The sequence below is a fragment of the Natator depressus genome, chromosome 3 (assembly GCF_965152275.1).
Source record: "Natator depressus isolate rNatDep1 chromosome 3, rNatDep2.hap1, whole genome shotgun sequence".
NCBI classification, from domain to species: domain Eukaryota; kingdom Metazoa; phylum Chordata; order Testudines; family Cheloniidae; genus Natator; species Natator depressus.
Window position 1 is genome coordinate 169,908,726 of NC_134236.1, and position 18,640 is coordinate 169,927,365.

The 18,640-nt window shown below is 37.6% G+C and overlaps 1 protein-coding gene across 2 annotated transcripts in view; it reads left to right on the forward strand.

Annotated features, from left to right (window-relative positions):
- Nucleotides 1-18,640, forward strand: part of UBR2 (ubiquitin protein ligase E3 component n-recognin 2) — a 104,379-nt gene that overhangs the window by 19,052 nt on the left and 66,687 nt on the right. Inside the window, exons 5-11 of one of the 2 annotated variants that reach the window (XM_074949332.1) lie at nucleotides 1,283-1,413; nucleotides 2,777-2,915; nucleotides 4,137-4,199; nucleotides 6,578-6,698; nucleotides 14,149-14,256; nucleotides 16,853-16,941; nucleotides 18,076-18,174. In XM_074949332.1, the coding sequence (XP_074805433.1) occupies nucleotides 1,283-1,413; nucleotides 2,777-2,915; nucleotides 4,137-4,199; nucleotides 6,578-6,698; nucleotides 14,149-14,256; nucleotides 16,853-16,941; nucleotides 18,076-18,174 (750 nt within the window). Of the gene's footprint in view, nucleotides 1-1,282; nucleotides 1,414-2,776; nucleotides 2,916-4,136; nucleotides 4,200-6,577; nucleotides 6,699-14,148; nucleotides 14,257-16,852; nucleotides 16,942-18,075; nucleotides 18,175-18,246; nucleotides 18,346-18,640 lie in introns of both variants that reach the window. The other variant, XM_074949331.1, reaches the window with a different exon arrangement.

An 18,640-nucleotide genomic window follows, 5' to 3' on the forward strand; every position in this document is an offset into this window, starting at 1 on the left:
TTCTCTTACTGATTTATCTTAATTTATTATTATTTATTATTGTAATGACAGATTTTGGCTAAGGTTAACAGTTGCTTGTTCTTCATGTGTTTAATGCTACTTATCAGGAGGAGGTAAAAACTCCTATAAAAATTTGCTTTGGAGTAAAACTTGTCAAGAAGAAGGAGGGGAGACAGGGAATTGGTTTGCTAGCCTGAAGTAACAGTTTGATTTTTTGCAAACATTATTTCTAGTTTAAGATTCCAAGTTCGCAGTCATAAAGCTCTAAAAGGATTTCAGTTAAATAAATAAGCTGAAATGTGATTGTTCTACACTAGTTTCTAATCACTTGTGTTTTGTCCAAAAATAGAACCATTATCTGCTAATTTTAGTTGCCAGTCTGTCTTGTGCTATAGTTTGTGCAATGACATTGCACTGCTGGGGGCTCAGTGAACCAACTTCATATTCTTTTGGGTTTTATTCTGTTTTCCTGTTAAGTTATGAAGATGCAATAACAGTTTAAAATAAATCAGGGATATTTTGGGTGCAAGCAGTCATTCTCCATTTCCTTTTCCACCCCTCCCTCCCCCATTGTCATTTAATTCCTTAGTGTAGATGACACCTACAAATTTGGACCATTTCTATTTTTCACATGCATATGGGGGGAATTCAGTACATATTTCCCACCAGACTATAATCACTTCAGTGAGCCATTACAATCAAACTGGCATTCTTCAGTTTTTTGTGGATTTCATGCATGCTTTACAGACTTTTTTCTGCACTGAATTTCTACTTTTGAAAATAAATTAGTAAGGTATGCATAACTAGTGAATGGCTGTAATTTTAAATTCCAGTGTGGCATTAAATGGGATAGTATAAATTTAGTATCTATGTGTTTTGCATTTTGGTGTAAACTTTTAGTTTAGATGTGGCCATTGAGTACCACCATATCTTAGAAATATTTAACAAGAAATTATCATATGGTTACACAGAAACAGGCAAGAGGGAGAGGAGTGAAATATAGTATTTTGGCACCTGGAATCTTGTTTACAATTTGTAACGTACTATAACTAGTGTGAATACAAAATTTGACAAAAGGGGGTGTGGCTTTGATAATTGTTGATACTATAACTTACTAAGTTAAGTGAAATATGAATAATGAAATGTCCAATACAAGCAGGATAATGGGAATGACAGTTTGAGCCCAAACTCAAATGGTTCTTGTTGTTGTTGCTGATTTTCTTTGTTTAATTTTCCTATAATGTTTTCCTACTATCTCACTATAATCAATTTCACTTTTCAGGATCCTCTGGTGCATTTATCGGAGGATATGATAGCAAGAGCTTATAACATTTTTGCTATCATGTTTCAATACGCAGTAGATATATTAACATGGGAAAAAGAAAATGAATTGCCACCTGGTTTAGCGTCTGTGTAAGTATATTCTTTGTGTTTGAGGTTTTCAAGATGTGCAGGTGTTTAAAGTATAAAACTTAAATGCTCACTTTAGTCTACATCAGTGATACTTGGACTGCGGCTCGCGAGCTGCAAGTGGCTCTTTAACGTGTCTTCTGCGCCTCTTTGCAGCACATGGTATTAAAACACTGATTTAATTATTAACGAGTCAGGATGTTTTTACTATGTTATTAACAAAGTAAGTTATCAACTTGCACTAAGTTATTAACTTATTTGCTGTAAATATGAATAGTACTATAGTAAATGAAACAATGAAGTCACACTACTGTGGCTATTTTGGGTAAGCTGATCACTAATTTGGCTCCTGAACCACTGAGGTCTGTATCACCATGCTGTCTTCTTTTAACTCCAATAGGAAGATGACGTAGACAAGTGTCTTTCAAAACATTTTACAGTTGGGATCATACAATGGATCATCTCTCTTTTCATGCTTGCATAGACCATCTCCAGTGATGTCTGGTGCTCAGATAATATCCGTGTAGTAGCTACAATTGTTTACGAGGAAAAATAATATATAATTCTATGTAGCATCTTAAAACAAGTAGGGCGGGTTGATGCGACTTGACCAACCAGCTCTCTTCAAACCCACTCTGTTGGTCCGTGAATTACAACTTGGGAATTATCACTCTAGAGTGAAATAAATAGCACTAGGAATAAAACATCTTTATTTAAAATTTGATTCTACTACAGTAGTTTCTTTTAGTTCTGCTTTGTGTGGGAAAATACTGTAAATGGTGGAAGTTATAGAATTATATTTAACACTGATTTACATTTTTTTGATAAAAGTATGGAGAAATCGTCTAATGGCTTTATTCGTTTAGTATCTTATGTTATGAAGTGGTAAACATAGATTTGCGAAAGACTTCTGGATTCTGGTTGCTTGGTGGAGAGAGACCATTAGGGAGACCTAGAAAAGAAAGGGGTAGGAAAATAAGCGCCAAAGCTATGGGAGAATATTGTGTAACAAGTATGTTAGATAATTTTTCCTTACTAGAAAATGGCTAGCCCAGAATTAAAAAAAGTGCACAGAAGTGAAGTCAGGAATTGTCAGACTAACTTAATACTCTGCATCTTTACTCACTAGGAGCTTAATCCTTCAAGGTGCTGAGCACTCCTGTAAGGTGCAGAATGCCTTTAATTCCCACTGAAGTCAGTGGGAGTAGAAGGCACTCATCAGCTTCAGGATAAAGCCCTGTTGATTTACATCATTAGTGCCAGGGTTAACCTAAGCTTAGATATTCGGCTTGTTGGAAATTATTAAAATTAAAAATAGATTAGAAGCTTAGCACTTAATTATATAAATGTGGTCTTTATTTTATAGTGAGAAGAGTGACACTTACTACTGCATGCTTTTTAATGATGAAGTCCACACGTATGAACAAGTTATATACACTCTCCAGAAAGCTGTCAACTGTACACAGAAAGAGGCCATTGGTTTTGCAACTACAGTAGACAGAGATGTAAGTAACTTCCTTGCTGGAACTTTAATTAAAGTAAGGTCAGGGTGAATGTATATGACTAAACTTAGTGCTTTTTACCTTTAAAGTGGTTGTGAGTCTTCCCAGTATTCTTTCTCTCCTTTCACCCCTTGGCAGATAAAAGGCTTTCAGGAGGGAATAGAGAAGAGCTGGCAGTTTCACAGCAGCTGGAGAGAGCAGGGAGTTTAGCACCGAGTTGACTTTACCTTAAGGGGCCCACTGATCTCCTCAAGATCACCCTCCTAGCTCTGCACATCCCATGGCTGATTGTGTGTGTTTGAGGATGGAATTCTTTTCTTCCAGGATACATTTGTGCCTCATTTCTACATCAAACCATTAGCCATCTCCTTCAGGGAAGGCACTTCCTCTATGTCCTTCTTTCAGACTGTTCTTTGCTGATAGGAAGTGAGAGAGTCAGATTGGGGCCTCAAAACATCTAAAGTTAAACATGACTTTTTTCAGTTATTCTCCCTGTCCCAGATAATATTTTTGTAAATCATTGGTTAAGCATCATATAACTTAAAAGGGACACTCCTCTGGTTAGGCCTAAAAAGTGCTGGACTTTTCCCATATTGTATGTCCACACTGCAAGGATTATTTTTTTTTTTTTTAACAACTGAACCTTGCTGCATGGTAAGAGACTGACACCTGAATTGATGTTTTGAAAGCAAACCAGTTCATATGTACTATAAAACAACTTGTGAGCCACTTTGTTTATAATACAACATGAATAAATCAACTGTGCACATTTTTAATAGGCATATTTAACCCTAAAGAAAGAATCACTGATTATAAGGTCCCCAAAATATTCAGATAAAGCCAGCACTGCAGGTACTATCAGACTAGTCAGGTGAAACTATAGGCCTAACAAGCTTTACAATATAGTTTCTTTAAAGGTATTAAAATATATCTTATGATATAAAATGTCCTATTTTTAAATTAGCTGGAAAAGTACCTTCACACGAATACTATAAAATATACTTTAATAGGAATTAGTGTTAAATTTTTGAATAAGAAGGTCACTGTCAGATTCTTAGGATCATATTAAGCTTTTTCTAGAAAGCAACTGCAAATGTGATTAACATAAATGGTGACTTATTGCCTATGATTTGCTGTTCTCATTTACATTAAGACATAGAGTTGAAGCTTATTCTTGTGTTTCAACAAGCTGCTTATTATCATCTTGTTTTTATAAATTTAAAGGGACGTAGATCAGTCCGATATGGAGACTTCCAGTATTGTGATCAAGCAAAATCAGTAATAGTGGTGAGTGATCTTACATACTTAATCTGTTCTTCTTAGATTCCCATAAAATGCTTAGTACAGCACAGTTTTGAAATACCATGTACTATTTTGATATTTTAATGTGCAAAATATTAATTTTAACTAATAACTCTGTGGTGGAGATTGAGGATGGCAATACAATGCCAGTGTATACTTTCTCGCATCTTTCTGTGGCCTAATCCTCATACCAGTGCACTTCTGGAAACGAATCTCAGGTCTAGGGCAGTTTTGACAAATCATATTTCCATCTCTGTAATTCTCAATACTTAATCAGCATTTGGAATAATGTTTTTATTTCATTCTTAAAGAGCGGAAAATATCTCAGGGAGAAATTTGTAAATACAAAAATTTCCTTTTCTTGATGGTTTTTTTCCTTCAGTTTCTTGTTTTTTAGGTACGCTTGCATGAAAGGAGAATTTTTGTTACTTAGTTCATCTACTCTTAATTATTCCTTGCTTGAAATACTAATATTCTGTGATCACATTCAACTAGCTGTTGTCAGAGGGGATGACTTCAGGTTAAGCCTCAGAAGCAGATATTCATAAGCAGCAAAGAACCCTGGGTTTTTTATGCAAGTGTTATGAATAATAAAGGTTTATGTCTTCTACATTTGTGCTTGTCCTTTTTTAAGCTTTAGAATCAGAAATGCATAATATTTACCCAAGATTCTTTTAGTATATAAATTCTAGAAATTTTTAAATTTTAGACTAAACTGAATACAAGTTTGCAAATTCTACTTTACAGTAACGTTAACAAATATTGCTTTCTAAAGAAAAGAGAAAACATATTTCCAATCTCTCAGATTAAGCGTGTTACACAAATGTCTTTTTGTAGTTGATTTAATGAACTGGGAAAATCATTTTCATGCTTCCAGATTGGAGCACAGTTCTTACTGTGGAAATATTTTACATCACTTTTTAAAGCAGCGCTTTCCAGTGAAGTTGTAGGGCATTCTCATTAAAATACATGGTATATGTCACAGTAGTTTTGAGACTACACATCAGATCATACAAGTAAAAGTAACTTATAAAATGCTTAAGCTATCCTAGAATCTTACACTTTATCAGTTAACACCAATAAAGTCAAGTAACTGAATTTGTTGTGTGTGTTACTTTGGTAAAAAATTGTTCATTTTTTCAGTGAAAGCATAAGTCACTGAAATAGTTAACTGTTAAAACTTAAATTGTAAAACTGAAAATGTACTTAAGCTATAAAGATAAAAGTTGAATAATGTAAGGAAAATGAGTGAATTTATTCATAGGGACATCTGTTTACCATCAGAGCTTTTCAAGTGAATTACCTGTGTGAAACAATTTATTGTATGTATAGTATTGGACTCTTTGGTTTTCATTCAGTTTTACTAACTGAAGTGACTATCTTCAAGTATTGAAGTATTTTGGAAAAAACATAATTTCATATCTCTGTGAACAGGCTTTCGTGCTGCGTGCTTGTTTAGGTTCCAGAAACATATAATTACGTTTCAAAATTTGGCATTTTATTTAGTTGAAGGGACACCATCAACTTGAAAATTGCATTTCCATATCAGTTATCTTTACCTATTGTTATTACAAGTAATCCCAAAGATGAGTAGCACAGTAAGAGATCAAAAGGGAAATATATTTCTTTAATTTCAGTGTATTTACTTTGTGGATGGTTAGTTTCACTATTTTTTTTGATACTCAGCTGCTATGTCACTCTTATGCATTGCTCTGGAGGAAGCTTGCTTTCATACTTTCTGCCTGAGGTTTTTCAAAAGGGTGTGTGTCAGTAAGAGGCAGGTGTTAGATGTGTGCCCAGGAGGAGAGGAAAGGTGATGGGGAGGGGCAGCTAAGCATGTTGGGTGTTAGTTTTTGACGTGGCCAAAAGACGCTTCAAAACATCTTATTTTTTTATTGGAAGTTTATATAACAAACTGTTATACTGTTTCAGTGCTCAGTCAGAAAATTATACAGTGCACTCCTGTTTATCTGAAGGGCCTGGGGAATATTTGAAATGTCTGGTTAACTGGGGTTCTGTTAATCAGAAGTGTTATTAACTAATGTAGGCCTACCTTGGGTGGGGGAAGGGAGAAAATACTATGGATATCAATAAAGCGAATTCAGAAAACTGGAATTATACTGGATTTTTTTTCCCCAGCTAAAAATTTTAAGAATAAAATTGACAGTTTTCCTTGTTAATGTACTGTTGGAAATAATCCTATGCTGGAAGAACTATGATAGATTGCCTATTAATAGGTCTCCATTTTAATTTCTGTGATAAAATGTTTTAATTTAGTGTGCTGTGTGTTTCTCTACAACAAAACTTGTCTTTCCTGATATTCACTTTTAACTAAGCTTCCCCCTCCTCTTTTCTTTTTTAAGAGAAATACCAGCCGCCAGACAAAGCCACTGAAGGTTCAGGTTATGCATTCATCTATTGTTGCCCATCAGAGCTTTGGTTTGAAGCTCCTGACTTGGCTTGGCAACGTTATTGGATATTCAGGTAGGCAAATTCAAACACTTCTGCTATAGACTAGAGGATAATTTAGAGGCTAACTTAATGCTAAAAATAATAATAAAAATATTTTATATTAAAACAGCTTACCTCAAATACGTAACATTAGACAAACCCATTAATAACTTTTGACACACTTCATCCTATTGTCTGCGCATTGATTTGTGCTCCCTGAATCCTAACTCCCATATGAAAGTGCTTTATGTATTCACCATGCTAAAATTGCTAGCGTTGAGCAGAAACCGTTTGAGAATTGCTGTTGAGTGGTGTGTGCTAACAGCATACCCCTCCGCCCTTGATCACTTTTAAATGAATGAAATAAATTAAAACAAGGGCATCCTGAATAGATGTCAATAATACTCCTTTTTTTTATTTAATGAGAACTGATTGTTTCATATCTGTCACAGTGTAACTAGAACAGCAAAAGTGTACTTAATGTTCTCAAATCCAAGGAGTGTGAGGGAGGAAGTGAGCCAGTGAAGCACTGAACAGAAGTTCAGAAGGAGATTCCCTCTGTAGAAGGAGGGAATCAAGGTATGCGGTCTCATTTCATGGGGAGTATCTTGTGAATTCTGGCTGAAGGGCTCTCTTCCCTCTCATACAACAGCATTCTTATGGTTGTGGCTAGGGAAATGAAAGTAGGGAAATATAGCTTATTAATGAACTATGGGCCTAACTTTTGATTTGGTTCCATCTGTGGCATTTACATGGCACCATGGCCCTGTTTAAAGAGGACTCTTTTAATGTGAACTAGGTACCTTTAATTTCATGCCTGCAATGGCCACCCTGGGAAGTTACAGTGCAGCTTGCTAGCATGTGCTGCAGTTCACATCCCCGTAGTCTGAATTGTGGGGCCATGTAGACGTAACCTATGTCTTAGCCAACTGTAAAGGGACAGAAGTGAATTAAGAGGGAAGGGCTTTGGCATGGTTATCAAAATATAGATGTAACCCCACTAAAAATATTGTTTTGTGCTATGTATGTTCAAAAATCCTCTAGAGTTATTAGTATAGTGTTCATGCCATCACCTGCAACATCATAGAATCATAGGACTGGAAGGGACCTAGAGAGGTCATCTAGTCCAGTCCCTTGCACTCACGGCATGGCTAAGTATTATCTACACCATCCTTGACAGGTGTTTGTCTAGCCTGCTCTTAAAAACCTCCAATGATGGAGAGTCCACAATCTCCCTAGGCAATTTTATTCCAGGGTTTAACCACCCTGACAGGACGTTTTTTCTGATGCTCAACCTAAATCTCCCTTTCTGCAATTTAAGCCCATTGCTGCTTGTCCTGTCCTCAGCGATTAAGAAGTAGAATTTTTCTCCATCCTCCTTGTAACAACCTTTTATGTACTTGAAAACTCACCTCAGCCTTCTCTTTTCCAGACTAAACAAACCGAATATTTTCAACCTTTCCTCATAGGTCATAATTTTTGTTGCTCTTCTCTGGGGTTTCTCTAATTTGTCCACATCTCTCCTAAAATATGGCGTTCAGAACTGGACACAATACTCCAGTTGAGGCCTAATCAGCACGGAGTAGAGCGGAAGAATTACTTCTCATGTCTTGCTAAGAACACTCCTGCTAATACATCCCAGAAAGGTGTTTGTTTTTTTTGCAACAGTGTTACACTGACAACTCACATTTAGCTTGTGGTCCACTCTAACCCCCAGATCCCTTTCCGCAGTACTCCTTGGCAGTCATTTCCCATTTTGTATGTGTGCAACAGATTTTTCCTTCCTAAGTGGAATACTTCGCATTTGCCCGTATTCAATTTCATCCTATTAATTTCAGCCCATTTCTCCAGTTTGTCCAGATCATTTTGAATTCTAATCCTATCATCCAAAGTACTTGCAACCCCTTGCAGCTTGGTATCATGTATACATTGCCATATCTAACTATGCATTAGTTTGAATGATTGGACATGTAGTTCATTTTCATATAATTTAATATATAAAGTAACATAAATCAGAAATTTCTGACTGGGTAGTGATAGTGCATGTGTTTGGTAATATACTGCACACGCTATATATCTGGGTTAGTTGTGAGTATGAACTAATGGAGAGACAAATGGGATATACAGTTTTGAGGAATGCTTACTCTGATTTTCAGGCAAAACTTTCAACCTGGCATTATCTATATTTCATTTTTTGTGAGCTCAGTTTTGTGGTACAATTAGTTGTGCTAGTTACTTTCATAGATTCATAGATATTAAGGTCAGAAGGGACCATTATGATCATCTAGTCTGACCTTCTGCACAATGCAGGCCACAAAATCTCACCCACCCACTCCTGCAATAAACCTCTCACCTATGTCTGAGCTATTGAAGTCCTCAAATCATGGTTTAAAGACTTCAAGGTGCAGAGAATCCTCCAGCAAGTGACCTGGGCCCCATGCTACAGAGGAAGGTGAAAAACCTCAGGACCTCTTTCAATCTGCCCTGGAGGAAAATTTCTTCCCGACCCCAAATATGGCGATCGGCTGAACCCTGAGCATGTGGGCAAGATTCACCAGCCAGATACCTAGGAAAGAATTCTCTGTAGTAACTCAGATCCTGCCCCATCTAACATCCCATCACAGGCCATTGGGCCTATTTACCATGAATAGTTAAAGATCAATTAATTGCCAAAATCATGTTATCCCATCATACCATCTCCTCCATAAACTTATCGAGTTTAATCTTGAAGCCAGATAGGTCTTTTGCCCCCACTGGTTCCCTTGGAAGGCTGTTCCAGAACTTCACTCCTCTGATGGTTAGAAACCTTCATCTAATTTCAAGTCTAAACTTCCCGATGGCCAGTTTATATCCCTTTGTTCTTGTGTCCACATCGGTACTGAGCTTAAATAATTCCTCTCCCTCCCTGGTATTTATCCCTCTGATATATTTATAGAGAGCAATCATATCTCCCCTCAGCCTTCTTTTTGTTAGGCTAACCAAGCCAAGCTCCTTGAGTCTCCTTTCATAAGACAGGTTTTCTATTCCTCAGATCATCCTAGTAGCCCTTCTCTGTACCTGTTCCAGTTTGAATTCATCCTTCTTAAACATGGGAGACCAGAACTGCACACAGTATTCCAGATGAGGTCTCACCAGTGCCTTGTATAACAGTACTAACACCTCCTTATCTCTACTGGAAATATCTCGCCTGATGCATCCCAAGACCGCATTAGGTTTTTTCACGGCCATATCACATTGGCGGCTTATAGTCATCCTGTGGTCAAGTACCAGATTGCACCTGCATATAAGTGATTTAAACATATGAGTGAAAGTGAGGGTCAATACAGTTTTGTGCCCACAACTGACTAAATTAAACCTTTTTATGATTCAAAAGGAAAAAAAAATTCTATATTTGCTGGTGAGAATAATATGCTTACATCCTAATTTCTGAACTCTATATATTGGTAGGAAATAAGACATGGGTCTCTTGTAGTTACTTTGCTGAATGATTTAAGCATCTCGGAAATGCAATATTGTACTCTCTAAGGCGTCATCTTATGAAATGGGATTTAGAAATTTAAAAATGGTCTTCTTTGGTCTTTTGTACTCTTGCACCCAGCCCATCCAGATTCTGCCCACCAATTTGTGCAAGCCTCAGATCTGCTGAGTACCTTTCACAGGGTCTGAAGGAAGGAGGGGAGAAATGTGCTGCAGAGGTAGTTGAGCCCCAATTCTGCATGGCCAGAAGGAGAGCCACATATGAAAGGTCTACTCTGGCCACCCACCTAGGAGTAATGATCTGGGCCTTCATATTTTATTAAATGAATGTCAAGCCTTTGCCAGTGCATGAAGCGGAAAGCTTATTCTGGTATTTGCATAATAGGATGCAAACTCCTGAGTAAACCAACAATAAACTAGCAAACATATAGTTCTTATCCTTTTGGAAATAAACTGTCTATTCACCTTTTATTGGACAGTGTGGTGGAGTTCTTATTCCCCATCTTTCCCAATATAAAAATAAACAAACTGAATGCTAGGAGTTTAGTGTGCATCCACAGTGGGGGGTTTGTTATAGCTACATGTGAAATGAAAATGTCACTTCCCTCCCATTATCAGCGTGCTGAACAACCTGTTGTAATCAGACTCCTTCAATAGGGCATAGAAAGGCAAAAGTGTAATCCATCAGCATTATTCCTTTTAGTTGGATGTTTTATGTTGGTCAATCTGCTGTAAAATTTTAAAAAGGAATTTAAAGCAAATCATGTAGTGCAGCAGTCTCCTGAGACACACATTAACCTTATATAGGACTGGAAAGTCCTTATTACAAAATGTGTGTAGTTATAGAAGCATAACTGGAACAGCATATTGAATAGCAAATGGGGAGATTGCCCTAAAGATTCTACTATCTATGTAGGTTTCATATTTCTGAAATGTTCCTATGGGCCCACTACTCTGATAATCTCTAACCCTTGATGGCCACTTTATCCCTTCGATGCCTCTGATGCCATCCTCAGCTGCTCAACATGACTTGGGCAATAAAATAGTTCCATTAAAAATATACCACGATTTAATCCCTGTCCTTTCTAAAAAACTATTTTTAATATAGTTGCAGAAAGCATGTTTGTGATTTTAATAATAATTATTGTGAATGGACTTTACTGCAGAGTTTTAGTTTGTATCTTTCTGCCACCCTTGTCTTTTCCCCCCCAATTACATAGACTTTTTTTTACTTTGAAGTACATTTCATATGATACTTAAAGAACAAATATCTAGGAAACTTTTTTTTTTTAAGGAGTCAGTTGTTGCTTTTTAAATGCAGGCATGTTTGAGATTTGTTTCTGATGAACTCCCTCTAGCAATCTAAGATGATAGAGAAGAGTTCTGACTTTTTTACAACTGTTCACCAGGTTTGAACAAGAAGGTACAGTCTCCTTTTCAAATCCAAACCCAAACTATTTGCCCTAGATATGAAAAAATGTAACATTGGAAAAAATCTCTGTAGGAAGAGGAAAAAATAAAACTCAAAGGGTACCGGCAAGGGCCCCAAACCTCTATTTGGATCTGTTAGTGCTGACCTGTGCACAGCTCCTATTAAATTAACAGGGTTCTGCACATCCACTGGGTTCCATGCTTAGAGCCCTCCGTAGATGCAAAATTTGTATCCACATCAGATCCCGCAAGCTGCAAAAATGGTCCACAGGTATAAAATAGATATCTGCAGATTTACCAGGCTCTAGATACAAAATTTGTATCCACATCCAATCTGCAATCCACAAATTTTTTTCTGCGGATAGCTGAGGATTTGCTGGGCTCTGTCCATGCTCACTGATCCAATAGGACTAGGGCTTAGAATTCTGCTTTGGGAAAGTACATGCATAATGATTATTGCTATCAGTGTGATCAATTCACAAATGGAAATGTAAACTTCAACCTTGGAATTTCTTATTTTAGGATGACAGAGTTTATCAGTTTATTTTGTTTGGAAACAGTATTAAACTGTCGTCGTTTTTTGAGTAGATTGTAAGCAACAGCATACATTGTATGTCATAATTACCATCCTTCATTCTTGCCAAAGACCTGCAGAAGAGGAGGATTAGGAGCTAATCTTTTTGGAAATAAATCATGTGATTCTTTTGTTGGCAAATATCCATTGCAGCGTTCTTCCCATAAGAAATTAATTGAATGCTAAAATTGTCCATGCATTGATTATTAGATTTTTTTTTTTTTCCCATGAAGATCCATTATTAGAAAACATCTTTTGGAGAACGGGGTTTTGTTTATATTCTGTACATTCACATACAGAGAAGAACTTTCTGTTTTATAGTTCAGCCAATTATAAGAAAATGGCTTTTGGGGATATACTTCTAAAGCTTTCTACTCAAAACCCCCACCTGTGGGCCAAGACTGTACCAATCCCATGCAACCAGATACCAGTATTTGGATGTATATAGCATTATAAAAAGGGGAAGGACATAAAATTAATGGGATTAAATGGAGAGTTTTCTTTATATTAAGTTCTCCAATAGTGAGAGATGTTAATCTGTGAAATAAACTCTCAACAGAATAAGTGGAAGCTATTTGTAAATTTATAGTGAATGGTCCTGTATTGTCACAAAGATAAACTAGATGACTTAATAGGTTTGTCCATCTCCAGGTTTTGAAACGTTGGAAGCATGTAGTCTTCATGAGCTATTTCTAACGTGTATTTATTCATCAGCTGCTGGGTGTGGTGCATTGTATAAAAACACATGAAGTGAAAATGTTTGTTTAAAATGGTATAGGTAGCCATTTTTGTAATGTTCTTCATCCATTAAACTGAAAAGGAACTTAGTTTCCTTTTGAATCTTCCTTTTTATCACTTCAAATGGTCTTTCATGATAAAACACAACCATTTCCAGACCTGAGTGTTTAAAATTGGGCTCCCAGAACTACATTTATGCAGCTAAATCAAGATGGACTGATTTTTTCAAAAGGTGCTGAGCCCTTGATTTCACTGGGATTTGAGAATGCTCAGAGCTTCTGAAAATGAACCATTTAGCTGTCTAAATGGCTTAAGGTACCCAATTTTAGACACCTGAGTTCAAAAATTTTCAGCTCATAACTTTTCATTATAACAGTTTATATGCAAACAGTTCTTGAAACAATTTGCTTTTACTAGTTAACTTCCTCAAGAGAGGGAAAATGTACGCTCATTAAGCCTGGGATAAGGAGTCAGGAGATCTAGTCAGGTCTCTGCTCAGATACAGATTTATTATCTTAGTATCTAGGGGCAGAAGTACATGAATTTAGGGTGGGATTTTTTTAAAAGCGCAATTTATGCACATTTAAAAAATCCCACCCTTAGTTTGGTAGTCTTTCAGTGTAACTGGATATTTTTATTAAAGGGAAAAATAATTGTCCCTCTTAATTTCCTGTGCAGCCATCTGTAGGCAGAAATGCAACACTTTTGCTGCATGGGAGGCCAGACATTGGAGTGTTCTGCTCATTTTGCTGAAAGCACACTAACCACGGTGCACAGGAGTGGAGAAATAGAATCATGGCTGGACCAGGAGAACAGGGAGGATATGGTCAATTGTTTCCTGTAGATGAGGAAGCCACTGACTAAAACACATGGGAAGTAGGAACCAGTGTTTATGTCCACTGCTCCACCAGGCCTTTAATCCTCTGCCTTATTCACTTTGAGCGTGCCCATGAGCAGTTTATAATTGATATGCACCTGCCCTGGCTCTCCCCTTCCCCCAGAATTAGCTTTTATTTCCTTTCTTATTATGAGAGGACAGTTCAAAAGCAAAAGAAAGTGGAAGATATATTTCAGACCTTGATTATTTTTGCTTGGTGAGCTTAAAAATAAATATTGTGTGTGTGCGCGTGCATGCACACACACGGACACCGATGTACACTCAGTATATTATGTAAACTTCCATTATGCTACATATACGTTTAACATAACTTTTTAATGTTCAATAACTTTTGTATATTTATTCCATGATTTGTTTTTGTTAAGATGGCCTTCGTCGAATATTGTGTCAGGTTGGTTTACAGGAGGGACCAGATGGTGAAAATTCTTCTCTTGTAGATAAACTAATGCTGTCTGATTCTAAACTGTGGAAAGGTGAGTTGTCCCCCACTATTTTTAAGAAAATGACTTTGTATGTGCTAATAGAAAGCACTCTGACCGTTTTATTTTGTCGTATCTGTTCATGTTTTAGGCAATTTTTATTGCCATCCATTATAGATGCAATTGCCTGTTTACAGATATACTGTGTTTTACCTCTTCACAAATTGGGATTATGCTGAATTGTGAAAGAATGGGATGTCCCTTTTAGCACTATAGTGAAGGTGGAGGAGATCTTTCTGTTTAGAACAGACTTTTCAAAGGGCTGTAAAGTTTACATGTGTATACGTATTGACCTGAAAATTGCTATGCCAGTTGAAGGCCCAGGGTAAAGACAGCAGCACAAATATGCTGTCCTTTGGGGTTCCTGAGGCAGAGGCACATTCCTCCAAAATGGTCTTATTTTAAAATTTGCTGGTTCTGTATAAAGACAGAAAGATGCAGAGCTATTTTTTCAGGATGTATTCAAACCCATTGAGCCGAGAACACCCTATGGAAATGACTGCAGCAGTTCACACACCTGTAAGTCTCCTGTGCTGCTATTCCAAAGTGCTTTAAAATCCACGGGCTTAATATGATTGGCCTTAAAATTGTCAGTTCAGGGAGTGTGGTAGAGTCTGATATAAATTTTGAGTTCTTTGGTCTGGGGCATCCTGAGATACATCCTTCCCCCTCTCCAAAATGACCTGTTTTTAAAATGACGTTTAAAACAAACATTAGAAAACCAGGAAATACATAGTTTGCCCCTGTGGCAGTGAATGGGAATATAACAGAATTTTTCCAATCACAAACACATGCCACTTTCTCGATGCCTCCACAACTCCAGATCTGTGTGCTATTGATGTGTTTCCAGGAACCCTCACTGTGCTCTGTGCACAACGTTGGTCTGAGGAGTAATAGAAGGGATTGGCAGACATCTCCATAGGCACTAATTGTATGTTTACGCTGCAGTTAAAAACCCATGGTTGGCCTGTGCCAGCTGACTCAGGCTAAGGGGCTCATACTAAGGGGCTGCCTAATTGCAAGGTAGACAGTTGGTAGACAATTGGTGCTTGGGCAGGAGCCCAGGCTCTAGACACTGTGAGGTGGGAGGGTCCAGATACTCAGACTGCAACCCCTTGCCAAATATCTACGCCACAATTAAATGGCCTCTTAGCCTGAGCCAGAGCTAACTGGCACGGGTCAGCTGCGGGTGTCTAATTGTAGTGTCGACCTATCCTAAGGCTATGTGTATGCTGCCCCTCAGTTCAGACTGTGTGGGTATGAATAGCAGTGTGCGCTAACGTGCTGCACTGTAACTCTCCCATGTGGGCTCTGCAGGCGTGAACTAAATGGTTCCTAGCCAGGACTTCTGGGTTCTAATTCCAGTTCTGCCATTGACTCCTTGGGTGTCCTTGGTCAAGTGGCTTTGCCCTTCTTTGCCTCAGTTTCCCCACCTGCAAAATGGAGATAATGACATTGACCCATCTCACAGAGGAAATCAGGCTGATGATTATTATACATTAATGTGAACTAGGAACCTTTTAGATTGTGTCCACAGCAGTCATATGGGGGAATTACAGTGAAGTGCTTTGTGCACTGTTCACACCTCTGTGGTCCAAACTGCAGAGCAGTATAGACAAGCCCTTCAACTAAATGAAGGATAATGTGATGCAGTCTCTGTGTAAGGGACTCATTAGAGCAGGGATTTAAGTACACTTTAAAGTTTCTCCCATACTGCTTTCTTTCCTCCTCCCTGCTGACCTCCAAATGTCTTGAGGAAATGTATAGTGCTGTAAACTGATTCCCATTCTAATGGTTCCAACAGGCAAATGGGAAGAGTTAGGGTTGCATGTAGCAGGGGAAGAATGACCCTACCTGTACTTTTCCTGATTTTTCTAACGCTTGTATTTTGTGTGGTTGAGTATTTTCCTTGTCTTCAGAATTTTCTGTTTTTGACTGCAAACTTCAGTGTTCTTGAAGGTTATGAGGCACTGATAATTGACCATCCCTTCCCTTTACCAAAGTTTCTTTTGTTGTTGCAGAATCTCACATGTAAACAGGAAGTAGAATGAAAGTTCAGATTTCTATTGTAACTTTTGGAACTATTTGCCAATTTTCAGGGGGAACAAATATCTGTAATCATTCCACATTAAACAATTTAAAGTGTTTAATTATTGGTATTTGACTTAAAACTGATCTATAAAGATTTTGTTTTTAAAAACTATGTTAACAACATAGTGACGGAATTTATGTGGAGAATTAGTAAAAATAACACAGACATATTTTAAAACAAAATATTTCTGAACTAGTTCCTTCTTATCTGACAAATCCTGAGTGCATTGTTTTTTGTATTTCCTTGCAACAGTTGACTATGTCCTTAATGGCGCTGAAAAACATAGGGAAGAAGAAATAACCCTACAGGAAAAGTACTTTTTGGGGGAACCTGAAGCTTTTTCTCTCCATTTTCTATCAACTGCCAAATGTTATCAAAACACTCTTCCCTCTAGATTGGAGGGCAAAATTTCTTTCTTTACGAGGCTACCATTACAATTGCTTCCATAATAATCTGACAGTCAATAATGGCAAAATAACATGTAAATTTTCTTAACAGGCGCTAGAAGCGTGTACCATCAGTTATTCATGAGCAGTCTACTTATGGATTTGAAATACAAGAAACTTTTTGCTATCCGGTTCGCAAGAGTAAGTAACTCTTATGATGAATGGAAAATGCTTCAAAATATAGTCTAGAAAACAGTTTCAAGTAGAACATACAAAACTAATGATACTCTGTTGTTTGGAATATTGGTTGGGATTGTTTGTTTTTTTTTTTGATAGGTGAAACTCTTTAAATTAGAACCTCTATTGATTTCCTTCTGTGTTCAAAAACTTAGTTATCATAGTACCTTACCACCCGTAAAGAAAATAGGTCTTTTGGGTTCCCAATCTAATGCAGTTGTTAGATCATCTCTAACACAGAATGCATCACCTCTGATGTTTTATCCTTCCCAACCAACCATCTAGGGTCCCATTACTTGAGAATCAGTCATTAACCATTGTTGGTAGTGCTATCCCGAAGTGACCTCCTGAAAGTCAACTATACTTAATATTATTACTTGCAACAACTCATTTTTGAGATGCTTTTAATCAGCTTTCTGACATTCTGCTCACTCTCTTACCTCAAACAAATAACTTTTTTTAAATTAGTAAATAAAATATTAGTAGTCTTCAAAGTGGTAATTAGAATGGGTGAGTTGATTTTATGCATGTGTAACGCCGACAGACTGTTAGCTAAGGCTGTAGAGCAGACTCATAATCTCTTTTTCTCTCTAAGTGGTTTCAGTGCCATTCGATGGGACAGAATACCACACCCAGAAGGTGTGTGGGTTATGTACTTCCCCTAGCTGAGGAAGCACGTCCAGAGCTTCAGAGACTTCCCAGTTGAAATCCCGGATGAGCCCCCACTTGTAATGCCGATGGACCCTGGTTATCGGCGGGCAAGATTGAACCTGGGACCTCTGGAGCTAAGTGGATGAGCCTCTACCACATGAGCTAAAAGCCAACTGGCTGTTAGCTAAGGCTGTAGAGCAGACTCATAATCTCTGTCTGTCTCTAAGTGGTCTCAGTGCCACTAGATGGGACAGAACACCACACCCAGAAGGTGTGTGGGTTACACATGGGCTGGAAAATTGTCATCCCACTGTGCAAGGTTTCCTTTTAATGATGGATCAGTACCACTGTCTATCATAGTGTTGAATTTCCCCAGTGCAGACATTGAATTTAAAGCAAACGTCAGGTCAGTGTGGATTAGAGGTGAATTTCCCCCTTGTTGTTTAGAATTACCGGCAGTTGCAGAGAGATTTTATGGAGGATGATCACGAGCGGGCAGTGTCGGTGACTGCTCTATCTGTCCAACTCTTCACTGTACCTACTCTGGTGAGTAGTGCTTGCCTTTTTTAAAAACTGATAGTTGGCACTCCTTGCCTTTTTTTGCCTCCTTCTTAATAGAACTATGAGCGATTGCAGAGTGATTATGTGAAAGATGACCACGACAGAGAGTTCTCAATTGCTGACCTCTCGGTACAGATATTCACAGTGCCTTCACTTGTAAGTACTAAAGACTTAAAAAAAGAAACTTTTATTGTTAGGAGCTGCACTAAGAACTTGAGCTTATAGACCGCTAGATTTCTCTGAACATTTGTAGTACTACTGTGCAAATCAGTGTGCTGCTGACTTTATGAAAACTAAATAGTAGTTTGTAAATATAGGTACAATTTACTAAGTGGATCTGGACCTATGCTGCCAAATTTTGAATCTGTATCAGAACGTCCCAGAGTAAATGGGACCTATTCCTTTATTTTGGACACATCTCTTAATTTTTTTCCACTAATGAATATATAGA